The sequence below is a fragment of the Hemicordylus capensis genome, chromosome 5 (genome assembly GCF_027244095.1).
Source record: "Hemicordylus capensis ecotype Gifberg chromosome 5, rHemCap1.1.pri, whole genome shotgun sequence".
Lineage (NCBI taxonomy): Eukaryota > Metazoa > Chordata > Lepidosauria > Squamata > Cordylidae > Hemicordylus > Hemicordylus capensis.
This window is the reverse complement of record NC_069661.1, coordinates 195678841-195701540: the sequence shown is the minus strand read 5'-3', so window position 1 is coordinate 195701540 and position 22700 is coordinate 195678841. Positions and strand designations below refer to the sequence as shown.

Sequence of the window (22700 nt, the reverse complement as noted above, 5' to 3'; positions counted from 1 at the left end):
GAACTCCCACCGGGATAGGATCAGTGTGTTCGCTACGTGCTCATCAATAGAAGGCTGCCTATGTGGCCTGGTAAATGCGATTGGTTGCCGAGTGCCTGGAGGCCAGAATAGTATCTTGGACTGGGGCGGAGAGGTGGAGTGCATAGCCCTGAGCGTTTAGGTATGCACGCTCAATCTCCAGGTGGAGAGTTGGAGCCTCTGGGTCTAGGTCAGGGGTGGGGAACCTTGGCTCTCCAGCTGTTTTTGAACTACAACTCCCATCATCCCCAGCCACAATGGCTGGGGATGGTGAGAGTTGTAGTTCAAAAACAGCTGGAGGGCCAAGGTTCCCTACCCCTGGTCTACGTGAAGGAGGGGACCCTGTGAGAGGAGGTCCCTTAGGAGGGGGAATTGCCAGGGCAGGTGGACTGACAGAGATACTAGTTCGGAGAACCAGGATCTCTGGAGCCAGTGAGGAGCTATGAGGATCAGCTCTGCTTGTTCTAGTATGAGCTTTCTAAGAACTTGGGAGGATAGCTGTTGGAAGAAAGGTGTAGAGTAGGGCCTGTGGCCAGAGAGCTGTGAGGGCATTGGTTGCTTGTGTCAGGGGAGACTGAAACCTGAAGAAGCATGGGAAATATAGTTTTTTTGGGACGCGGTCCACCTCTGGCTGGCCTCGGTGTAACATGTACTGGCAAAAGACGTCCAGGTGGAGGCTTCACTCTGCTGGGACCACCATGCACTGGCTGAGCCAGTCTGCTTGAAGGTTGTCAGCCCCACTGAAGTGTTTTGCTGTGACAAACACTAGATATTTTCCCGCCCACTGGTAGAGGAGATTGGATTCCGTCATCAAGGACCATGATCTGGTGCTTCCCTGATGATTAACATAGGACTTGGTGGTGATGTTGTCCATGCAGATTAGGACATGGCGTTCCTGCAGAAGATGGTGAAAGTTTAGGAGGTTGAGTCTGGCAGCCCGGAGGCTCTAGCCAGTTGATGTTTCAGCATGACTCCTCAGAGGACCAATGTCCCTGGGCATATTGGTTCAAGAAGTGGGTGCCCCAACCGGTGAAGCTGACGTCTGTGGTCACTACTTTTCTCTGAGGGACCATCAGAGGGAGGCCTTCGTTGATTGCTGGAGAGATCCACCAACACAATGATTGGCACACCCTGAGAGGGATGCTTACCTGTTTGTGTACGCCTACCCTATCAATTCCTGATAGGGAAGGAGGAGCCACTGGAGGGGGCATGAATACCACCTGGACCATGGAGTGCACTCTGTGCAGGCCACCATGGATCCCAGTACAATGGCCAAGAGCTTCAGGTCTGTCTTCCTTTGGTGTAGGAGAGGTGTGATGAGATTTCATATCTTGTCTTTCCATTCCTGGGGAAGGAAGATTGATGCTTGTATAGTATTGAATAATGCTCCCAGGTGCTGAAGGGACAGTGTTGGATGGAGGTGGCTCTTTTCCTGATTGACTATGAAGCTGTGGTCATCTAGGCACTGGAGAGTCCTGTATATATCTCTTTGGACTTGATGGCTGATCTGATCAAAAGATCTTGGGTTTATATGAATACCCTGGAGGCAGAGGTGTGCATTTAATGTCACCATGACCTTTGTAAAGACCCGAGGGGCCAATGATAGGCCAAACAGGAGTGCTCAGTATTGGTAGTGTTTCTGGTCGTATGAGAATCTGAGAAATCTCCTGTGGGATGGAAGAATTGGGGATATGGAAGTGGACCTAGAGATCAACTGATGCTGTTGCCTCCTTGATGATGTGAAGAGACTCCATCTTGAACTTCCTTTAAAAAAAAAAAAAGAGGGTTTTTTGAGTGCTGCTCTCCAGGAGCTGACTTTCTTGGGCACCAGAAATGATAGATGCCTAGACATGTTTCTGATATTACTGGTTCAGTGCCCCTGATTTTCAGTATGTTGAGTGGCTTGAGTAATTTGGAGGTTTTTGCCTGGTTTTCTGGATGTAATGGTCTTGTGGGGCATGTACGAGGTTGAGGGAGTAGCCCCTGGAGATTTTCTGGCACCCATTGTTCTTGGGTGGTGGACATCCTGATGGACATCCATGTGCTGGTGGATGGATGTCCATCAGGATGCCCACATCAGTATGGATGTGGACATCCATGTGCTGGTGAATTCTAAGAGCCTGCCTTCCACAGGGTGAGTCATTATTTTTTGTTATAGGGTGCACTGGAGGCGAAGGAGCAGAGTGCCTGTGATCTGGAGTGGCCTTTGTCATGCTGTCTCCATTGGGAGCATCCGAAACCCCTGAAATTGTTGTTTTTGTTATTACCCCTATACTCTCTGGGCTGGTTGGATGGTGTTCCCTGGAATTGCCTGTGGGGACAAAAGGAAGGGTTTGGAAGAGCGGAAAGGCTTGTGAGAGTCCTTGCGCACTGATGGCATCACCTTCTTCTTGTCCCTGGTCTCCACTAGGATGCGGTCTAGGGAGGGTCTGAATATGTTGGTTCCTGAAAAAGGAAAATATGTAAGTGCTAGTTTGGATTTAGTATCCACATTCCAGTTCCTCACCCAGAGAGATCTGCGTACCACGACTCTGGACCCTATTTCACTAGAAGCATGTTGTCTGCAATCCAGGCTGGAGTCAGCCATAGGAACAGCTGCTTTCGCCATCTTATTGAGGCCTTGTCGGAATTTGGTGTTTCCAGGTGGAATAAGCAATGCCAATTCTTTGGCCCAAAGGATTGATGCTCTGGCGAAGATCGATTTCATGGTTGCCGCCTTGATGACCGTGGCAGATGCCTCATGACCTTTCCTGAGGAGTAGATCACACTCTTTATCCTCAGGTATTTGAGTTGTTCCTGCCCCTCAGGATTCAGAATAGAACCAGATATGAGTTGAGCCACAAGGGCGTCAATATAAGGAACTGCCTGAAGCAATATAATGTCTTATGGAAAAGAGTAAAGTTCCTTGCGGCAGACCCCCGCCCCACACTGTCTTAAAGGAGAAGAGTCTTTCCTACTCTGCTGGCATGACCTTACAAAACATGGGGGACCATGGCAGAAGGGGTGGAGAAGGAATGGAACACACTTCAGTCCAATTCTGTTGAGGGCTGCGATTCCTCAATAGGAGTAACATCCTGAATAGTTCTCTTAGCCTTAGGAAGAAGGACTTCAAAATCTATGGATGAGAATAGACATGAGGAGATGGGTACTCTTGTGACCTCTTCCTTCCTCCCTATCAGCCACCTGCAGGTTAAGAGATTGAGAGTGAGAGTATTCAGAATCTGACTTTGGCAAGATCGGGTTCCCAGATGGATGTGGTAAAATTGGAGGCAATACAGGTACACTACAGGCAACACCAGGGGTATTGCAGGAGGGATATATGTAGGCACTTAGGTGGAGGTGGTTGGCCCTCAGAGGAAGTGTGGCAAACCCTCCTTTTGCATCTAGTGTCCGTTCTCCTGATTGGTACAAAAAGGCCCTGTTCTGAAAGTGGAATAGCCTTCCTCCTGGGGCTGGAATCAAGAGAGGGGAAAGACATTTGCCCAGCAGTAAGTCTGGGTCTGATGGGAGGCCCTGTCGGGAGAGCAGGGGCAACCTGCTGTGGTACCACAAAGGCAGGGAGGGAGGGGTTGCATAACACCTTGTATTCCCTAGTAATGAAATCACTCAACCAGTCAGCAGCGTCTGAGGTAAAGCAAATCGCCAGTTCATAAGGAGGGACATTGGTACTTACATCAGCAGCCACTGTGGAGGCAGATCTCATGGCATTGCAAGGGCTCCCTCTGGTTTCTCCACCACTTCTTCATGAGATAGGGACCCGCCAGCAGAATCTGCTGGAAGTGGGGCGCAAAATGCCTCGGTTGGGATAGGGTGCCATTGGCACGGTGGGGAGGATGTGTGGGCCAGCTGGTTCCCCTTCCACCACAGTAATCATTGGGCTAGCTGAGTCTGAGCTTCCAGACGCACCCAATAGGCAGTAATTGAGATCCTGCGTTGTTTTGCGGCTGGCAGGAAAAGCAGGGTGGTGGTGTGATTTTTTCTTTTTTCTTTTTTGCTGACAAACTGCCTGAATCAAAATGTGCTCACTGAGCTGAACAGCTGAGGCTGGCTGCTTGTGCTCCACCACCCCCCTTTGGAGGCTTTGCTTGGCTCAGAACAATGTTTTGTTTTGTTCTCTGCCTTTTGGGGTGCCATGGAAGAGGCTTCCACAGCTGTGAGAGAGGAGGGGTCGCGGGGGTGATCTAGCCCATTTTAGGGAGCTTGGGGTTTCCATGCTAGGCTTCTGCCCCTAGAGTTTGGCTGCATGCCCTCTGAGAGGGAGCCAAGCAACAAATTGCCAGCCTGAGATTGCTCCATGTGGAGCAAATCAAAGGTGAAACTAAACACGTTAGTCAAATTAGAAATAAAAAGGCAATTTGGGAATGTAAGAGATAACTATAAACAGTTCCCTTCCTACCCTTGCACAATCTGGGAGCGGGGGGAAGGGAAGATAGAAAGAAAATGCCAAGTCAGGAAATGGAAACTAGCCTGCAAACATCTCCAAAGCTGAAGAGCTCTTTCCAAGACCTGTAAACCCAAGCAAGACAGGACTGGAACTGGGGCTATCGTGCCTCCTGGCAACAGGAAACTAGTATCATGTGATCCAGCACTGTCTCAAGCATGCTTAGTCCACAACCATTCTGATGAGCTCCAACACAAGGGAGAAACATTGTTGTCTCCATAGGCAACTGGGAAAGGATTTTAAAACTTGGGTTTTGACCCTGGCAACTGCCCCAGAATGCCCTGGGGAAGAAAGCAACATCAGCATTTTGCATCCTTTCCCTGGTGCATTATTGGTTAAAGGGGGGGCTACCCCTAGGGAGCAGTTGTTTCCGTCCCAGTAATGCACTGGGGAAAGGACGTGATGTCGTCATGTTGCTTCCTTCCCTGGGGGCATTAAAGGGCTGTATAGGAGGGAAGCAGAGTTTTTAAAGTCCACTGCTGCTGCCGATAGGTGTGACAGCATTTCTAAATTAAAGTAGAAAAGGAGAGCCCACTACACTGCTGTCAGGTAAGGTCCCCATTTCTCATCGAACTGATCTGATACTGAACAGTGTGAATCTGACATATTGGATCCAATTCAATTGGTTCCTATCAGGCACTTTTTTCATTGAATCCCAACTAAGACACTGTCTTAATAAGGCCCACATTGAATGGCATCTAATTATTGGCCTAATTTGATGCACAGCCCTAGCGTTCACATGGCATTTTTAATTTGCAAATTCTTTTACCTCTTAGACAAATAGCTATAACTGCCATGATCCTCTCATAAATGCTAGTTTCAAGCAATAAATACTAGATGATATGAATTAATGTTAAAACTCTCATAGTTCTGTTGTAAGGTAGCCACAAAAATGTATTTGAATTTGTATTTTTAAACTTTTTAAAAGCGGTTTAGAAAACGAATGTTTGTATAAACTGCTCTGGCTCCATCCTAATGCAGAAAAGTGTGCATAGATGTTTATAAACAATTTTTAAAAGCCACCTGAAATAATGATTTTCCAAGAGAGTCTTGTCACTTGGCACGTGCCCTCTTGCCTTGGTTGAGGAAAGATTGCAGCCAGGCACATGCCTAAAGCTACAAGGCTCGAGCTATGTGCAAACCACCATAACATAGCACTCTTATTTGTGAAGTAGGGTAGCATCTATAAGATTTAATGTGAGGCTGCCATTTGGCTGGCTTTAAAGTTGTGTTGGAAGAAAAGAAAAGAATGTAGTGTGCAGAACATATTTATTTATTATTTAGTTAGTTAGTTAGATTTATACGTCACCCTACTCCCATAGGACTCAGGGTGGCTTACAAGCAAACATACACAACAACACAGTTTCCTAAACATATATCTTACATAGCCTCATAAACCACATATAACACAGGGTCGTTTTCTGGAGGCCTAGGAAAACCCTGTAGTCGATATTGGAAGGTGATTGAGAATAACTGGTACAGAAGAATGGCTATAAGGAGGAGCATTATGGAGAGTTGTGGCAGCCAGCCAGCCAGCCACATAGCACCTATTTACAAGACTGATCCCAAAGGTCAACTGCTGGAGAGTGAAGAGGGAGAAAGGACTGCTAGTATATATGAGAACAGAAAAATAATGCAAAGACAAATCAGTTATATATAAACATTAGTATTTTTGCTGAAGCCAATGTGTTCAAGAATCAAAAATTGTTAGGTTTGTTTTAATCACTAAATATTAAAAGATCTAATGCTTTAAAAAAATTCTACCAGATATATTTGCACATTCTCTCTTTCATTACACATGCATAGATGAATTCCTAGCTGCCACCGGAAATCGGCTTCCTTCAAATGTGTAAGAGGGAACTCTCACATCCCTCTGTGTGGTTTATTATGCTTTTCCTGGAGTCCTGACCATTATTTTGTGGAAAAATTTCAACTCCCAGATTTTGTTCCAAGTGGCACAAAAAGATCAACTTTTCTAGTAACTTTCTCAGGATGTCTTAGACTACATGCGCAACATTTCTGTTTTTGTTTAGCAAGTATGCTACTTATGTTGAGGTTTTCATAAGTCAGTGAACTGACACAATTTGTGACTCATCAAGCCAAATACAGTCCACCAGCAGTTCAATGTCCCATTTACAGTTTCTGCCTGGAATGACAAAAATAGGTGGGAGGAGATGCAAGCATCTGGAAAGTCATGGCTGATAGGCTGTATGTTGCTATGAGATTCTGTGTGTTTCTGCATATACCCCTCTCTCATTATTCTTATAAACATATTACATGAGCAAATAGCTGGTGCTAAGCATATGTGCTGTGAGCTCAAGTGGTGGCGTTTTCATGTATGGATTGCTCATATAATGTCTGTAAAGTGCCCTGACTATTATGTCATTATTCTGGTTCTGAGCCCCCTTTATCAACATGCAGGTCAACATATTTCAATCCCTAAATGTATTTTGTATTTCAATCTCAAAGCATACTTCTCAGTCTGTGAGGGAAGTGAGACTTCAGTGGAGCAGTCATTTTCCTTTGCAGAAAGCTTCTTTTTGATCTTGGGGATTTATCCACACTTTTTTTTTAAAGTGTGAAGCAAAATCCCAATGAAACATGCATAGACAGTAGTGAGGTTACCCACTTAATGCTCAGCTTTCATTCTTCCGTTCATTCTCATTCTTTTCTTCCCTTCTATACCTATCTAAATACGCCCGCTTCAAAGGGGTAAGAAGAGAAGCAGTCCTGTATGGAAATATGTGCCAGAATATTCATACCCAAGCACTAGCTACATTTTTGTTAAATTTCAAGGCAGTGAATTAGGTGTGTGGGTGGAGGCGGGGGCGGGGGGGTGTATCTCACTTTCTCTAGACCTAATTTACGCATTCAGTGATTTTATTCCTACTCCTTTGAACTTTTCAAACTAGACTGCTGATACCTGTAGAGTGAGTGTGCACACATGCATACTTATTGGTCAATCTGTTCACTTCCCCCACCATTCTGTGCTATTCTCATCCTTTCTATTCCAGTGCATGCCTTAATTTCTTTCTCTCTCACTCCTCTCTAATCCTACCTGTGTATGTTCTCACTCTCCAGCAAGGGCGGGAGGGGCAGAAATCGGGCTAGACTTGGCTCCCTGCTGCTTCCTTCACCTGCAGGGTGTAATAACCTGGGGAGGGGTGCAACTTGTGCATAATGTGCAAATATGTAGGGCTGTTCGCTTTGGTTGCATTTCTGTTCAAAGTAATCAGGACTGAAAAATATAGACTTTTAAAGAACACCATATTTTTCCTTTCAATCTTTATCTCTCTTATATGTCTTGTCTCAATTGGCTTTAGTATGACTACCTTCCTTCTGTCATGCCCGAGGCGAATTTTGTAGATCCTGCATCATGGAGGCAGGGCTTGCGTAAAACTGGCATTGTTCTTGTGCCCAGTAAAGGTGAAAAGTCTCTGGTGAGGGCTTTGTGTGTGTATGGGTTTTCTTTTCAGGTTGCAAAATAACAAATTTTAATTCAAACATTGGCACTACAGTTGCATGATTTTAAACAGTATGTCTTTTTTGCATCTCCTTGTTCGTGTGTAGTTGCAATGTTTAAAGCTAACCTTTGAAAAGTTGACTCTCTCTAAAAGCTGAGGTTTTTTGTTTTTGTTTTAAATGAGGTCATTAACGTGCCCAGGAAATGGTTTGGGATTTTGCCGCCTCCTTACATTTTATCTGTAGGAAATTAATTTTGAAATCTCCCCTGAAGCATGGAATTCTAGAATTAGAAATATTGAGGCTTAGAATGTGTTTGTCCTCCTCCTGTATTTTCTGTATAGTCCCACATTTTTCAGTGAGCAAGTATAGGCCACCACGTGGAAACTCTTGAGCTTTGACAGGAGCAGAGTGCGCTTGCGCCCATCCCTCTGGCATCCATGTTTCCCTTTATGTGCATGATCTGAGGTAGGATTAATGACTTTGTTGACTGCCACAAAGTGCAGCAGCAGGCAGATTATTTTTTGTATTACCTCAGGTGATTTGACAAGTTTTATTTATTTTTCTGTTTATTTTTAAATTATAATATTTATTCTGTAACATTTTGGTCAACAGAACATGACCACCCCTTCTTTTAATAGTTGGATTAAATTGATTGAGTTGCCCATATATTTTACTTATGATAACGTTTCATTTAACTTCAGCTGCTGGAGATTTGTCTTTATACATATCCAAAGTAGAATGTGCTTTGAGAACTGGACAAAACAAGTTAAACCATTCCACTAAACCATTTGTCTTTTTTATTTGGGAAGGCCATAACATGAAAACTGACTTATTTTCTCAGGGATTCATTAAGAACCTTTACTAGAAATGAACTTTTTGGGTCAGAGTACAACTCTGAGAATGAGCACTAGCCATTGCTGTATAGACTATTGTGGCAGCTAAGCAAGAAAATTTGGGATCTATCCCTGCAGCAGCTGTGTGAGTTAAGCACTGAGACCAGCTGTTTAAAATTATAAAGTTCATGTGGCTTTTAAATATGCTTCATAACTGACAACTGCTGTGATGAGCCTAAAATTAATTCAGGTCAAAAGGAGGACAATGTTAGGAGGACAAAATTTTTAGGAGGACAAAAAGGAGGACAAAAAGCTTGCACTTTTTGCCAGCACCTAAAAACACCAAAGGCAAAGAAGGCTTTGCATCTGGGGCAATGTTGGGATTTAACAAGAAGAAATAATAAAGGTAGTAGAGCAAAATGCCAAGGCACATTACTGCTTGCCTCAGATCTAGAGTCCAAGATAGATGAATCTGTACTAAGCAAAGGAGTTTACCAGGCTCCCAAATGTGGGACTTCACAAAGACCACGAAGGAGAAAACAGGGCTGTTTTCCTGTAACTGTTGTTCTCCAAGTGTCCTCTGTGCAGTTGCACATCCTGCCCTCCGTCCCTACCATACAAGCTTTCCTTGTCCCGCAAATTCCTTGGTTTGTCCTTTGTGGAAGGCAATAGTCCTCTGGTTCATGCACACAAGGGAAACATGTCAGTGAGTGGGGCACAGGCATAGTCCATTCCTTTCAGGGTTCTAGAACTGCTCCTATTGTGGCCTGGGCATGTGCACTCCCAAATGTACGACTCCACAGAGGACACTTGGAGACGACTTACAGAAAAGCACCCCTGTGTTTTACAGTTCCCGACTTCAACTAAGGTTTCTCCCAAAGAAGAAGAGAGAAAAGATGAGTCTCCTGCTTCTTGGAGGCTAGGTCTTCGAAAGACTGGCAGTTATGGGGCACTGGCAGAGATTACAGCTAGCAAAGAAACTCAGAAAGAAAAGGATTCAGCGGGAGTTATGCGTTCAGCTTCAAGCCCTAGATTGTCCTCTTCATTAGACAACAAAGACAAGGTAACCTTTCTTCAGAACACGAAATAACTTTAGTCAGAATTGGTGGTGGGACATAGAGCAGGCCTTTGTATAATTCTGTCATCTGCAGAAGAGAGAATTTTGAGCACAGAATTCAGCATCTTGAGACTTTTGCCCCCAAATCTCTATACCTTGAGATTGTGAAGATTGCCATGAAAATATGTGTGTAACATCTGGTGAAGTCTTAGAAGCCTAGGTCATAAGTAGATGATGCACTGTGAGAGAGATTTCTAGTAGTCAGTACCTGTATGTGTGTGTTTTTCTCTGTCTAGTGGCCTTGGACAGAATATTTTGGGAAAAGGCTGCACTTCTGAGAATGGTGGAGCATTTTTCTGTCCTAACAAGATTTTCACTAGTCTCCAATTACTGTTTGTACAAGATCTTTTCTGCTGCTTTCTTTCATTGTTAGTAGAGCAACCTCTTTCACTTTTAGTAGATTTCAAAGATGAGAGGGCATGACACGCTGATTTCCTGAGCACCTTATGTAGGAGACATAATTCTTCATAATTACTAGGTATGCATATTGGTCTCTGAACAACTTATTTCAGGTTTGTCAACTAATTAGTTACACACAGAGAAAAATCTGTAGAGCATCAGTGGCAAGCCCACTTAGAAAGCTTTATTTAAAGGCCTAAATAAAAGCAACAAGGGTAGAAAATCTTAAAATTGCTCCATTTAAAATTGCTCTATTGTGTGCCTGTTTCAGCATTATGCTATGTTTAAATTGGTTGAACTTGAAGCAAATTGTAAAATACAGTCTGAAATATATCCATTTGGAATTAGCATTGGGATCATGTACTATGCTGCTGTGCTGTTAAATTCGCTTTTAAATATATATATATATAACTTAAGTTGATCCAAAAATGAATCTTCTTTAAAAAATGTCCTATCCTATGCAGGAGAAAGATGCAAAAGGAACTAGACTTGCATATGTTGCACCTACGATACCAAGACGGCTAGCCAGTACATCTGATATTGAAGAGAAAGAAAACAGGGATACGTCAGCCAGTTTAATACGTGGTAGTGGTTCTTATACAAGAAGAAAATGGGAAGAAGATGCAAAGAAAAATATCTCAAATGAAGGATCTACACCTCTAAACACAAGTTATCAAAGAAGGTAAGGCTTAGGTTATTGAGGTGCTTCATAAACAAAAATATAAATATTGAAAATAGAGAATCTCATTGCCAAAAAGTCTAAGTGACATCGTATGACAGTGGAATTTCAGTTTGGAAATGATTATTCTTCAAATGTGTGTGATCATGCAATACAAACCTGCAGTGTCAAAATGTTAAAAAATGTAGTCAGAGGGCAGTGTGAATTTTTCTAGAATGAGTTGTAAACATTCAGAATGTAAAAGACAAAACTTCAGGTATTTTCTTTCAGGTGCATGGCAGTTGCAAACAATTTTTGAAAGTAAACATTTTCAGATATAATGTAGAAAATGGCAGTCATTTAAGACATTTGGGTGCAGTTATTCAGTATGTTACAAAATAAATTATCAGGACCTGAGCACAGCAAGAGCTGCTTTATTACTATACTAATATTTCATTGGTTGCTAAAAGCCCATTGATTTGGGCAGAGGGAAGCATTTGAGGGAAGGTGTCACTGCCCTAAGGATGACATGCTTGTCACAGAAGGTGCAGCTGGGTAGCTACCAGCATTTGTGGCTCCTCCTGCAGCCTCGTTGATTTCTTTCAAAGGCCAAACTGTGTCCAGTCTGCCCTTTTATTCCCTCATGAGAACCAGCACAGTATTAGCTCTGGTGACCCAGGCATAGCTGTTTAACTTTGATTTTGAGGCTGGCTTGTGTGTTAAATTTATTTATTTAACATATTTGTATACCACCCACTACCTAAGTTTCTAGGTGATTTATCACTTTCTTGTGATAAAGTAGGTTATCTCTAAAGAAAACTTAGTTTTGTGATACACTGAAATTGGTAAGCCCATGTAATGTTAGTAAATATGGCATAAGATTGCCAGAAGATAACCTACATGTTTTGGGGGATTTAAAGTTCTGTAGTCACTTACGGGCCACCTTAAGTGGCGCATTGGAGAAATACTTGACTAACAAGTAGAAGGTGTCGGTTCGAATCCCTGCTGCTACTATATTGGGCAGAAGCGATATAGGAAGATGCTGAAAGGCATCATCTTATACTGCGCGGGAGGAGGCAATGGTAAACTCCTTCTGTATTCCTCCAAAGAAAACCAGAGGGCTCTGTGGGCACCAGGAGTCAAAATCAACTTGGTGGCACACTTCACCTTTAGTCAGTTACAGAAAGGTTAAAATGGGGATTGAGTTGAAATGGTGGTTTTGCTTGCTTTCCAAATGTCTGAAGCTATTCAATGAATAGAAGCTGAGGTTTGATCTGGAGGTCTAGAGGTAAATGATAAAGTGATAATTTATCATAGTATTTCTTTTGTAAATTTGAATGACTTTTCAGTGGTTCCTTTGGTAGAAGACAAGATGACTTGATTAGTTCTAGTATTCCAAGTATTACATCAGTATCAACAGTTACCTCCCCAGCTGGTCTTCAGAAAAGCCTGCTTTCCAGCACAAGCGCTGCTACAAAGGTTATGACGGGTTCAGCAACAGCAGGCATGCAAAGCAGGTGAGGTTATCAGTGTACTTTGCTAAGTCCACTGTGTGCTTATGTATGTGCATGCATTTTTGTGTAGAGGTACTGGGCTCTGGATTTTTTTCATTTTTCCTGTTAAATGTGGTCAATATTCAATTGGGCTCAAAACAAAGATGGCTTGCATTGTAACATAATAGCTATGCATGGCTGCAGAAATGTAAATCCAGTACTTGTGGGTGGGGAGTGAAAATATAATTCAAGTTCTATATGGTTATTACTTTTTCTAATCAAAGCTCTCTTGGAGCCATTTAGATACTTGTATAGCAAAGGCCTTTTCAAATTTGTATGTTAAAAAAATCCATCCCTTTGTATCACACTGTTCTAGTAAAGTGCTTTCATTGTTTAGCTGTTTCCTTTTCTCTTTTTGTGTTGCTGCTTTGATGCTATAGTACCTCAAATCGTTTATGGGCTGAGGATAGTACTGAGAGAGACAAGGACAATGTTCCTACAGCAGTGACCGTTCCCGTTGCACCATCAGTTGTAAATACTGCGACTACTACCACAGCCTTGACTACAACTACTTCTGGCACTGTGTCCTCAACTTCAGAGGTCAGGGAGAGACGCAGGTGTGTAAAAGTTCTGAGAATAATGCTTCTCTTGTGCAGAGTGATCCATTAATAGGAGGTGAATAAATGGCTACACACCAAATACAAATTTATATATCTGTAAACATGTTAAGGCTTTTATCACATTTAATGTATGTGATGGGAAACCTGTACTGTTGTGTGGGTTCAGTGGCAAACTGCAGCTTCCCACATTGGATCTTCTCTATGCACTGGTTTCCATAAATCTTTGCCACTCTATTTTTTTAAAAAGTGAAACGGTGGTGTATATATTCAGTATCTGTAGCACATTCATACTTGATCATCTGCAAATCGAGGAGAGTTGTCATGGAATGTGAGAAATTATGAATTTATTAGGTTTTCAAATTGGAAAATGTTTTCCCATACAAATAAGATTCAAGTCATCATGATCAGTCTTTAAAAAAACAAAAAAACCCAAAAAAACAATTAGCAAGTTTCCTTCTTTTCTTCTGCCTTGCTGTTCTTGCGTTTCTCTGTTTTTCTGTGAAAACATGTTATTGGGGCCAACATTCCCTTTTGTTGTCTTTCTCTCCAAGTTACTTTATGTTTTAAGGAAAATGCCATGCTTTGAACTTGCTGTGTATCTCACTTCTCAATTAGAACTATATGATTTTCTAAATTTCAAACTGGAAAAAAATAGATTTTGCTTGGATAGAAAATATTAGTTCTATGGACTGATGAAGCCTTGGAAAATGTGCCCTATGTAAATAACACCTACAAACCTCAGACAAAGAGCCCTATAATTTAAAAACTTCAGCAGATAGATCAATGAATGGAGAAAATGGCAACTTCATATAATATCCCATCAGCAAACAGCCTTTTGTACAAACAGACAAGGATGCTTGAAGGTATTCAGAGAATTCCAGGGCTTCTAGAGACTGAAGGGGACTGTTTAGACTTGCCTAAAAATACCTACCTGCTTTGCGCGCAATATCCTAGAGAGAAAAGGGACTATAGTTTTGTGCAAAGAAGAGCAGCAAGGAAGTCAGATTGTTAGAATTGAATTGTCTGACGTTTCACAGCATTCTGGTTAGGTATATTGTATACAGATACAAAAAGCTTTCTGTTTCATGCTTCTGAAAGAGTAGCTTCTTCATATGAAAGCACATACTTCAAAACCATTAAGCCTTTATGGTACCACAATGCTCTCTTTTGTTCTGGAGCAAACTAGAATAGATACTCTTGAGACTAGATTCTTCGTTCCACTTTTAAGATCAGATTGACATCATAGCCAGTGAAGAACACACCTGGAAATGCAGGAGCAAAATGGGGAGCCAAGCAATGTATTACCTTATGGCCTGAAGGCATGCTTAGGACAATCTGATTTGCAAGACACTACAACAATAGGTTCAGGAAAAGTAAAATGAGTTACTGCACCTTTTTTTCCTGTAGAAATAGATGCATCCTATATAAATGTACTAGATTTGTATTATACACTTTTAATACAACTCTGTCTTTGAAAAGCCTGAGAGGAGCTGAAAAAGCAAGAAAGTTCAAAATTCAGGCATTCAGTTTGTCTTTCACTGTCACCTGTGTGTCAAGGTGTTGCATGCATGTTGCACAGGATGAAATAAAACACTTAGATTTATTTTCATGATTTGAATTATTGAATTAACTTTTTTTATTTTGTACTGTCCCAAAGTTATTTAATTTCCTAAGACCACGTACTTGAGACCATATTAATATATTGTGCCAATTATTTTTAAATTACATGGTAGTAAAGTAGTTGCCATGTTTGCATTCAGAGAGTGTTCATATGAACTTATGATTACTTAGGAATAATTTCCTAATACCAAGAATAGGTTCTGTAGTTTTAATTTGCTTGTGGAGTAGGTCGGTTTCTGCTGATATTTTAAATTGCCATAGGTTATACGTTTTGTACTGTAAACCACCTAAATACTTTGGTGGTGGGCTGCATGCAAATTTATTAAATAAATAACACATAGACATTACCACTAATTTTTAAAACGGTACAGCATACCTAGCTCTTACAGTTTAGGTTCTGGTTGGTGGTATTATTATTATCATTTATCATTATCATTATCATTGTCATTGTTATTATCATTACTGAATAATAATACAGAAAAAGATGGTTCCATGTTCCAAAAGACTCACAGGTCACTGCAAAAAGACACTATGCTGGGGTTAGATAGAGACTTTTGATCTCCTTGTACTAAATTATGAGTCACCACTTTAAATGTTTTTTTTTAAAGCTACTTTGCCTATTTAGCAGGGTAATATGTCTGCACTGACTGAAACATGGTTAGCTATGAACTAGAACAGTGTAGCACCCCAAAATTCCAAGAAAATTCCATGCTATATACTTTTCTAAATCGTAAAACATGTTCATATCCATCAAGGCAAGGATTCCCAACCTGTGGTCCACATTTTGCTGAACTACAATTCCCACCATCTCCAGTCACAGTAAATTGTAGCTGGAGAAGATGGGAGTTGTAGTTCAGCAGTATCTGGAATACCACAGGTTGGGAACCCCTGCATCAAGCAGTATACTGAATAGGAATTTGAGGGTGGTTCTGTGAATAATTGGAACAATGTTTCTGTTTGAGTGTTTAAACAGTTGAGGTATTGCTTTTTTCTTACCACGCTTGGTGCAATGTGGTCTAGTGGCTCCCAAGCCATACATCTCCAATCCTGTCAACTGTTTTGACCAATCCTGTCAATCCTATTTTGGAAGCATTCCTTGGGGTCTTGTATGTCAGCCACAGAGTTCCCATAATTATGGCATCCATGGGAACAGGCCAATTCCTGCTGATGTTCTTACATGAATAGCTGGAGCTGTGCCAGTATTTGGGCTGGGACCAATCTGTTCACGCTTATCTATCTACCCTGCCTCAGCATAACAGCTCAAAGAATTGGACCACAAAGTTGCTGTTGAAAGAAAGATCCACTGCAGTGTATTGACTGTAGCTAAGTTTTTTGAAATGATTTAAGCCTCAGCTATTGATAAAGTCAGTGTCTTCTCACATAAAAATTCTCACAGATTCTGAGAAGACTGGACTCAAGAAAACAATAAAATAGTCTATAAAATACATGTACTTTAGCTCTTCTTAGTTACTGATACACTAGCTTGCTGTCAAAGTGAGTATAGTGGCTCCTTCCTGGTTATGTTTTATAGCACACTATTGATCATACCAATCAATTTCATGATTTTTTAAAAAAATTATATTTATATACCACCTGCTATATACATCTCTAGCTGTATACAAAGCCCAAATTATAATATACAAATAAAATAAACAAATCAATTTCACAGAATGAAAACAATTCAGAGAGTGAAACAATTAAAATAATTTTAAACTGTTTAATTGTTTTATCCTGTTAAATTAATTTTAATTAAAAGCCTGGGAGGACACGTGTGTCTTAAGGGCCTTTTTAAAAGCAATCAGAAATAGAGAAGCTCTTATTGTGACAGGGAGTACATTCCAAAGACCTGGGGCAGCCACAGAGAAAGCCCGGCCCTGAGTCTCCACCAGACCAGCTGGCAGCAACTGTAATTGGACCTCCACAGATGATCTTAATAGGAGGCAGGGACATGGCAAAGTCAGTCTCTTAAGTATCCTGGACCTAAGCCGTTTAGGGCTTTATAAGGAATGACCAGCATTTTGTATTTCACTCAGAAACATATCAGCATCCAGTGCTGTTCTTTCAAAATTGGTGTTATGGACCCTTTGGGTTATCCCAGATATCAGCTTGGTTGCTACATTCTGTACCAGTTGTAGTTTCTGAACTATGTACAAAGGCAGCCCCACGTAGAATACATTACAGTAGTCAAGCCAGCATATCACCAGAATATTTATGTCACCAGCATATGTACTACTGTTTTAAGGTCATTTACTTCTATAAATGGGTGTAGTTGACGTATTAACTGAAGCTGATAAAAAGTGCTCCTGGTCACTGCCTCAACCTGCAATGTAAGCTATGTACTTTATATTTCAGGGGGAGTGTAACCCCACTGAGAACAGACAAATCTAAACTATCTCTCAGCTTTTGGCCCCACTATTATTATAATAATATTATTATTATTACATTTATATCCCGCTCTTCCTCCAAGGAGCCCAGAGCGGTGTACTACATACTTGAGTTTCTCTTTCACAACAACCCTGTGAAGTAGGTTAGGCTGAGAGAGAAGTGACTGGCCCAGAGTCACCTAGCTAGTTTCATGGCTGAATGGGGATTTGAACTCGGGTCTCCCCAGTCCTAGTCCAGCACTCTAACCACTACACCACGCTGGCTCAGTAGCTATGTCTTATTTGGATTCAATTTCAGTTTCTTATCCCTCATCCAGCCCATTATCACCTCCAGGCAGGCATTTAGGAAAGTTACATTTTCTGATGTGGTCGATACAGAGAAATAGATTGGGTGTCATGATCTCTCCCAGTGGTTTCATGTAGATGTTAAAAAAGCATTGGAGACAGAATAGAGCCTTGTGGAAATCCCTATTTTAGTTCTTGCTTTGCAGAGCAGCAGTCTCCAAGCCATACCATCTGGAATCAACCCAAGAGGTAGGAATAAAACCTTTGTAAAACAGTGCCTCTCAATCCCACCTCCCCCAAACGATCCAGAAGCATACCATGGCCGATGGTATTGAAAGCCACTGAGAGGTCCAAAAGGATCAGCAGAGTCACACTCCCTCTGTCGATAGCCAATTGGAGATCATCCATCAGGCCGACCAAGGCAGCCTCAATCCCATAACCCACTTGAAAGCCAGTTTTGAAATGGCTCTAGATAATATTTCCTCCAGTACAGTCTGGAACTGAGAGGCCACCACCCTCTCAATCACTTTGTGCATCCATGGGAGATTAGAGACAAGGCTTATAGTTGTCTAACTCTGGTCCAGTGTAGGTTTTTTCAAGTATGGTCTAATGATAATCTCCTTAAAACAAGGAGTCATCCTATCCTCAAAGAAACATTTATGATGTTTACCAGACCCTCTCCGGCAATCTGTTAGATAAAACAAGCCAAGCTGGGGAAGGGTCAAAAGAGCAGATGGTAGGATGTACAGTTCAAAAAGGCTTGTCCACTTCCTCAGGAGTCATAAGCGGAAAGTGATCCAATCTGTCCACATAAGAGGAGTTCAGTTCAGCCTGAATACGAGATATTTTTTCCATGAAAAAATTGTTAAAAGCATCACAATGGTTAGCCAGTGGTTCCAAATTTGGATTATAGGGAGAGAGGGCGCCATATTAGCCTTTTCATAACCCATAGACAACTTCGCTGGACATGAACTTGCAGATGCAATGCAGGCAGAAAAGAATTACTGCTTTGCCACACGTATTGCCAGAACATAGATCTTCAGATGTGCTTTACATTGTAACTTGTCAGATTCAAGTCTTCATTTGTGCTCTAGTCTACCTTACCCCTTCAGCTCCTGTAATCTTTCTGAATACCAGACTAATTTTGAAGCAGGTCAGAGAGGACACTTAGGGGCAATTTTGTCTACTGCCCTAGTGAGTTCATTATTCCAAGTTTGCTCCAGACTATCAACAGAATCATCAGCAGAGCAAACTCAAAACCTTTCCAAGCCTTCTTGGAATCCATTAACCTTCAAGCCAGTAAACTAATTGGATCCAACAACTTCCTCAGGTGGACCAACCTAATTGGTCCTTCATCCCTACAGAAGTGGGTTGTGGTTGCAAGTCCTACTATTACCAGATGGTGGCCCATCCATGACAATAGGGAAATAACAGGAGTCGCCACCCACAGAACACCACCCTGATCAAAAGTCAGAATTGAGTGTGTGACCAGCAACATGTGTCAGTCCAGAAACCCCTTGGTATAGGCCCATAGTTGCCATGGTTGCTATGAACTCCTGACAACCCGGTCCCATAATGAAGACTGAAGTCCCCCACCACCAAGAGTCTGGGTGACTCTAATGCCAGCCCTGCAACCAGGTCCATCAGCTCTGTTAGGGACTCAATTGAACAATGGAGTGATCTCTACACCAACAGTAGCCCCCAATGTATCCTTGGTCCCTATTAGCTACAGACACTTTATGTGGGCCAATTCCCTGACAGGGATCCTGGTAGGAGAGACCGTGTTCTCATAGACCATAGCTATACTATGTACTCACCCACATCCTTTCACCTGCTTCACCAAAGAGTATCCTGCTGGGATCAGACTTGACCACTAGCCTCCCCCTACCAGGTTTCTGTAATCATATCAGGTCAGCTTCTTCATCCAGAATCAAATCATGGATGATCTTCGGTTTGTTTTTGACTGACTTGGCATTACAAAGTAGCAAGGTGAGGCTCTGTGGGAGATTGGCACAGCTCCCCAAGATCAAAGAGCTGATAAGCCAGCTGGAAGGGGAAATAAATTTCTGATTTCCATTTTCCTGTAACAGACTGCTGGCTTACCAACACCATTGACTCCCCGCCACCACTGGAATGGCCAACCCAGAGTCATCCCCCAATCTCTGGACAACAGCACATACCTGTGCCAGACACAACCAATAATACGGCAACACACTACTATAAGAAGTTCTTGCCCCAGTTCTCAGTCTCCCCACTGAAGGCCGACCAACTGCAGGCAGCCACCTACTGGCATGCTGGTGGCAGCTGTGCTGGAGACTGTGCCCCTGGCATTGTTCTCCTTTATAAGGGCCAAAAAGGGCTCTCCATTTTGGAAAAATCTCTCACCCTATGAGGCAGAGCTGCTGGCTCAGGTCCTTGATGTTAGAACAATTAGGAAGACCAGAGCAACCAATAAGCTGCCAGAATGAAGGCCGGGAAAGACCAGCCTTCAGCTACAGCTTAGACTAATCTCCCAGCCCAGAAGTGGGTGGGGGAGGGAAGCAAGATAGAATAAACACGTTCGTCCCAGCATCCTTCAAGTTGCCTTCTGCCTGCCCCCAGTGTTGCTCTTTTATAAGGGCCAAAAATTGGGGGAAACCCCAGCGGGTAACACTCCCTTTAATAGCTATGCTTTCCTTATGAGATAAACCTATAGCAAGATATAAGGCATGAATTGCATTTGAAGCCATGACTAAGGGGTTGTGACTACTATTTTGATGTCCTTAATAGTACTAAATTAGTATGCTAAACTAGTTTTGGGAAGTAGTAGCACTTCAATTTGATTGTCAGTTTTAAACCCTTTACTAATGGAGATTGGCTCTGCTCATAAGCAGCTAGTTTGAGGAAATTATAGGAGATTTGAGTCAGCGTTTTCACTTCTGCCATGGACTGCTAGCAAGTCTCATAGCCACCCACTGCTTTTTCAACATGTATCCTCTTTGTTTCCAAGTTATGAACTAATGCAGCAGGTGGTCCCCCACAAAAGGCTCAGTTTGGTCCTAAATGGTTGCCATGTGTTGATTCCTAGGTTAGAGTGTTAAACTGATGAGTGTCAAGCTGATATAATTATACCATGAGAAAAAATGAGCCTGTATATGATCAATGCTGTACAGCAAAAATATGGGCTACCACGTCATTGTGGTACAATGTACTACTGTGTTGTTGTTGTTGTTGTCATCTACTTGTATTAAAATGTTGCTCAGTTGGAGGGCTTCCATTGCTGCTTTTTCTGTCATGTTACTTTCTAAATGTTCAGTTACTTTGCAATGATTACTAGCTAGTGAATCTTTAACTCTAGGTCATACCTCACTCCAGTTCGGGATGAAGAATCTGAATCCCAAAGAAAAGCTAGATCCAGACAAGCAAGGCAGTCCAGAAGATCCACACAGGTACAATGATTTTAATGCAACATTTAGGAACTTAAATATATACCTATGAACAGACTAATCTTCATACAGGAAAATAGATGCTTCATGTTTTTATTAACCCTACTATTGCAATATACAAACATATTTTCCAAACGTATGGGGGGAGGAGAAAGATTGGCCTTTGACAGGTTCACAGATGTCCTTGCTAGCTCACCATTGAGACAAGATTCATCTGGTGAGAGGTGATCTTCCAGACATCATGCTGAGTCTTGGAGAGGTTTGGAAAACAGCACCATGCCTCACTGCTTTCTGTTCCTCTCTAAAACATTCATATTATAGGACCCCTGCCCCAATATAGGATATCCTATACCTAAGAAATAGTCAAATAGGAATATCCACTTTGTTGTGGCTTAAATCCTCTGTGCATTGTATTTTTATTCTTGAATAGATAAACAGTTGTCCTAAAAGGTTGTTTTTTTGAGGGGCACAGTAGTCCAGTTGAAATCAATGGAATTTAAGTCCCAATGCTCTTAATAGGACTTAAGTCACAGCTATGGTTAGTCCTTGTGAATTGAGGTGAAATATAAATCTGTAAAGGGTTTGTTTTGCAAGACTACTAAACTGTGCATAGTTTAAGATTATTTTGACTACAGTGGTTTTTCTTTGAGCTGCTCTGTTTTGGTTTTTATCTGCTGCTATTTATTTTTATGAATTTTATCATTTTTCTATTTTTACACTTTATTTTGTGGGTTATGTTATGTTCTGCCTTGTATATTTTAAAAATATAGGATATAAATGCCTTGACTGGATAAAAAGCATATCATGATAGAAGGGCAAATGTGTAAATATAGTTGTGTTAAAATACAAAATACATATGTTGTGTTAAAATACAAAATACACATATGCCTGATACTTCCCAGGTGCCATATACTAAATGCATCCCCCACAAAATGGCCTCTAAACCAGTTCTGCTGCTACTTTGCACTGACAATGCTGTAATATTATCTCAAACATCAATTGGCCTGAAAAGGGCACTTAATTCTCTTGCTCTTTATTGTAAGGAGCATGCCCTTCAGATTAACTCTACCAAAGATAAAATCATGAGGTTCACAAAGAACCCAAGGACACTGACTTGGTCTGTCAACGGATGTAGGATTGAGCAAGTCCGCTGTTATAAGTATTTGTGTATAGGTTTTCAGTATTCTAGCAGTTGTAAGGCCCACTCTGAGTATGTGCTACAAAACACACACAATTCTACACCAGCCATTTTGGCCTTTTTCTACTCAAGAGGAGCCTGTTTCATTCCTGCTGCAATAAGGCTGTTTGAATCCAAAGCCCTGGCTCAACTCTTATATGGTGCCCAACTTGGCCCATATCCCAATTTTGCAGTACTAGAAGTGGTACAATCCAAATTCCTCAGGAAGTTATTTCAAACACCTCATGGTGTCCCCAGTTTTGTTTCGTCTCGAGTCTGGTCATTCCAAGGTAGAAACCAAGATCTGGCTTTCTGTCTTTAAGTTCTGGCTTAAGCTAAATTTTTATCCTTTGGGGCTGGCTCTGCTGATGCTTGCGGATGAATTTATTTCCAAATGGGAATGCTCATTTGAGCAGAAGCTGCTTACTTATGGCCTATCACCGCAAGTACTAATAATGATGGGCTATGACCAGGCCAAGCTGGTGGTTACTCAAAGAATTTTAGATACAGAATGGCAGACAGACCAGTTTCATCCCAAGGGGATTAGTGCTTGGGAATCAAATTTTGAATACACACCCTGCCAGATATCTTAACCAGATTACAGTGACCAAGTATCACAGGGTGTTTACCCGGGCATGGTTTAATGTTTTGTGCACTGCAGTGCTTGACAAAGTTGCATTGCAGAGTGCTTTTGTCCCTGTGACTCAGGAGCTATAGAATCAATAGCACATGTTCTATTATATTGTAATTTCTATAGGGACATTT

The 22700-nt window shown here is 41.8% G+C and overlaps 1 protein-coding gene across 3 annotated transcripts in view; it reads left to right on the top strand.

The window, feature by feature from the left end:
* The window catches only part of PPP1R12A (protein phosphatase 1 regulatory subunit 12A), a 181461-nt gene that overhangs the window by 122704 nt on the left and 36057 nt on the right, over positions 1 to 22700 (top strand). The window contains exons 10-14 of one of the 3 annotated variants that reach the window (XM_053252009.1): positions 9608 to 9820; positions 10738 to 10955; positions 12281 to 12448; positions 12865 to 13041; positions 20671 to 20761. In XM_053252009.1, coding sequence (XP_053107984.1) covers positions 9608 to 9820; positions 10738 to 10955; positions 12281 to 12448; positions 12865 to 13041; positions 20671 to 20761 — 867 coding nt within the window. The remainder of the gene's footprint in view (positions 1 to 9607; positions 9821 to 10737; positions 10956 to 12280; positions 12449 to 12864; positions 13042 to 20670; positions 20762 to 22700) is intronic. The other 2 variants (XM_053252011.1, XM_053252012.1) reach the window with 2 other exon arrangements.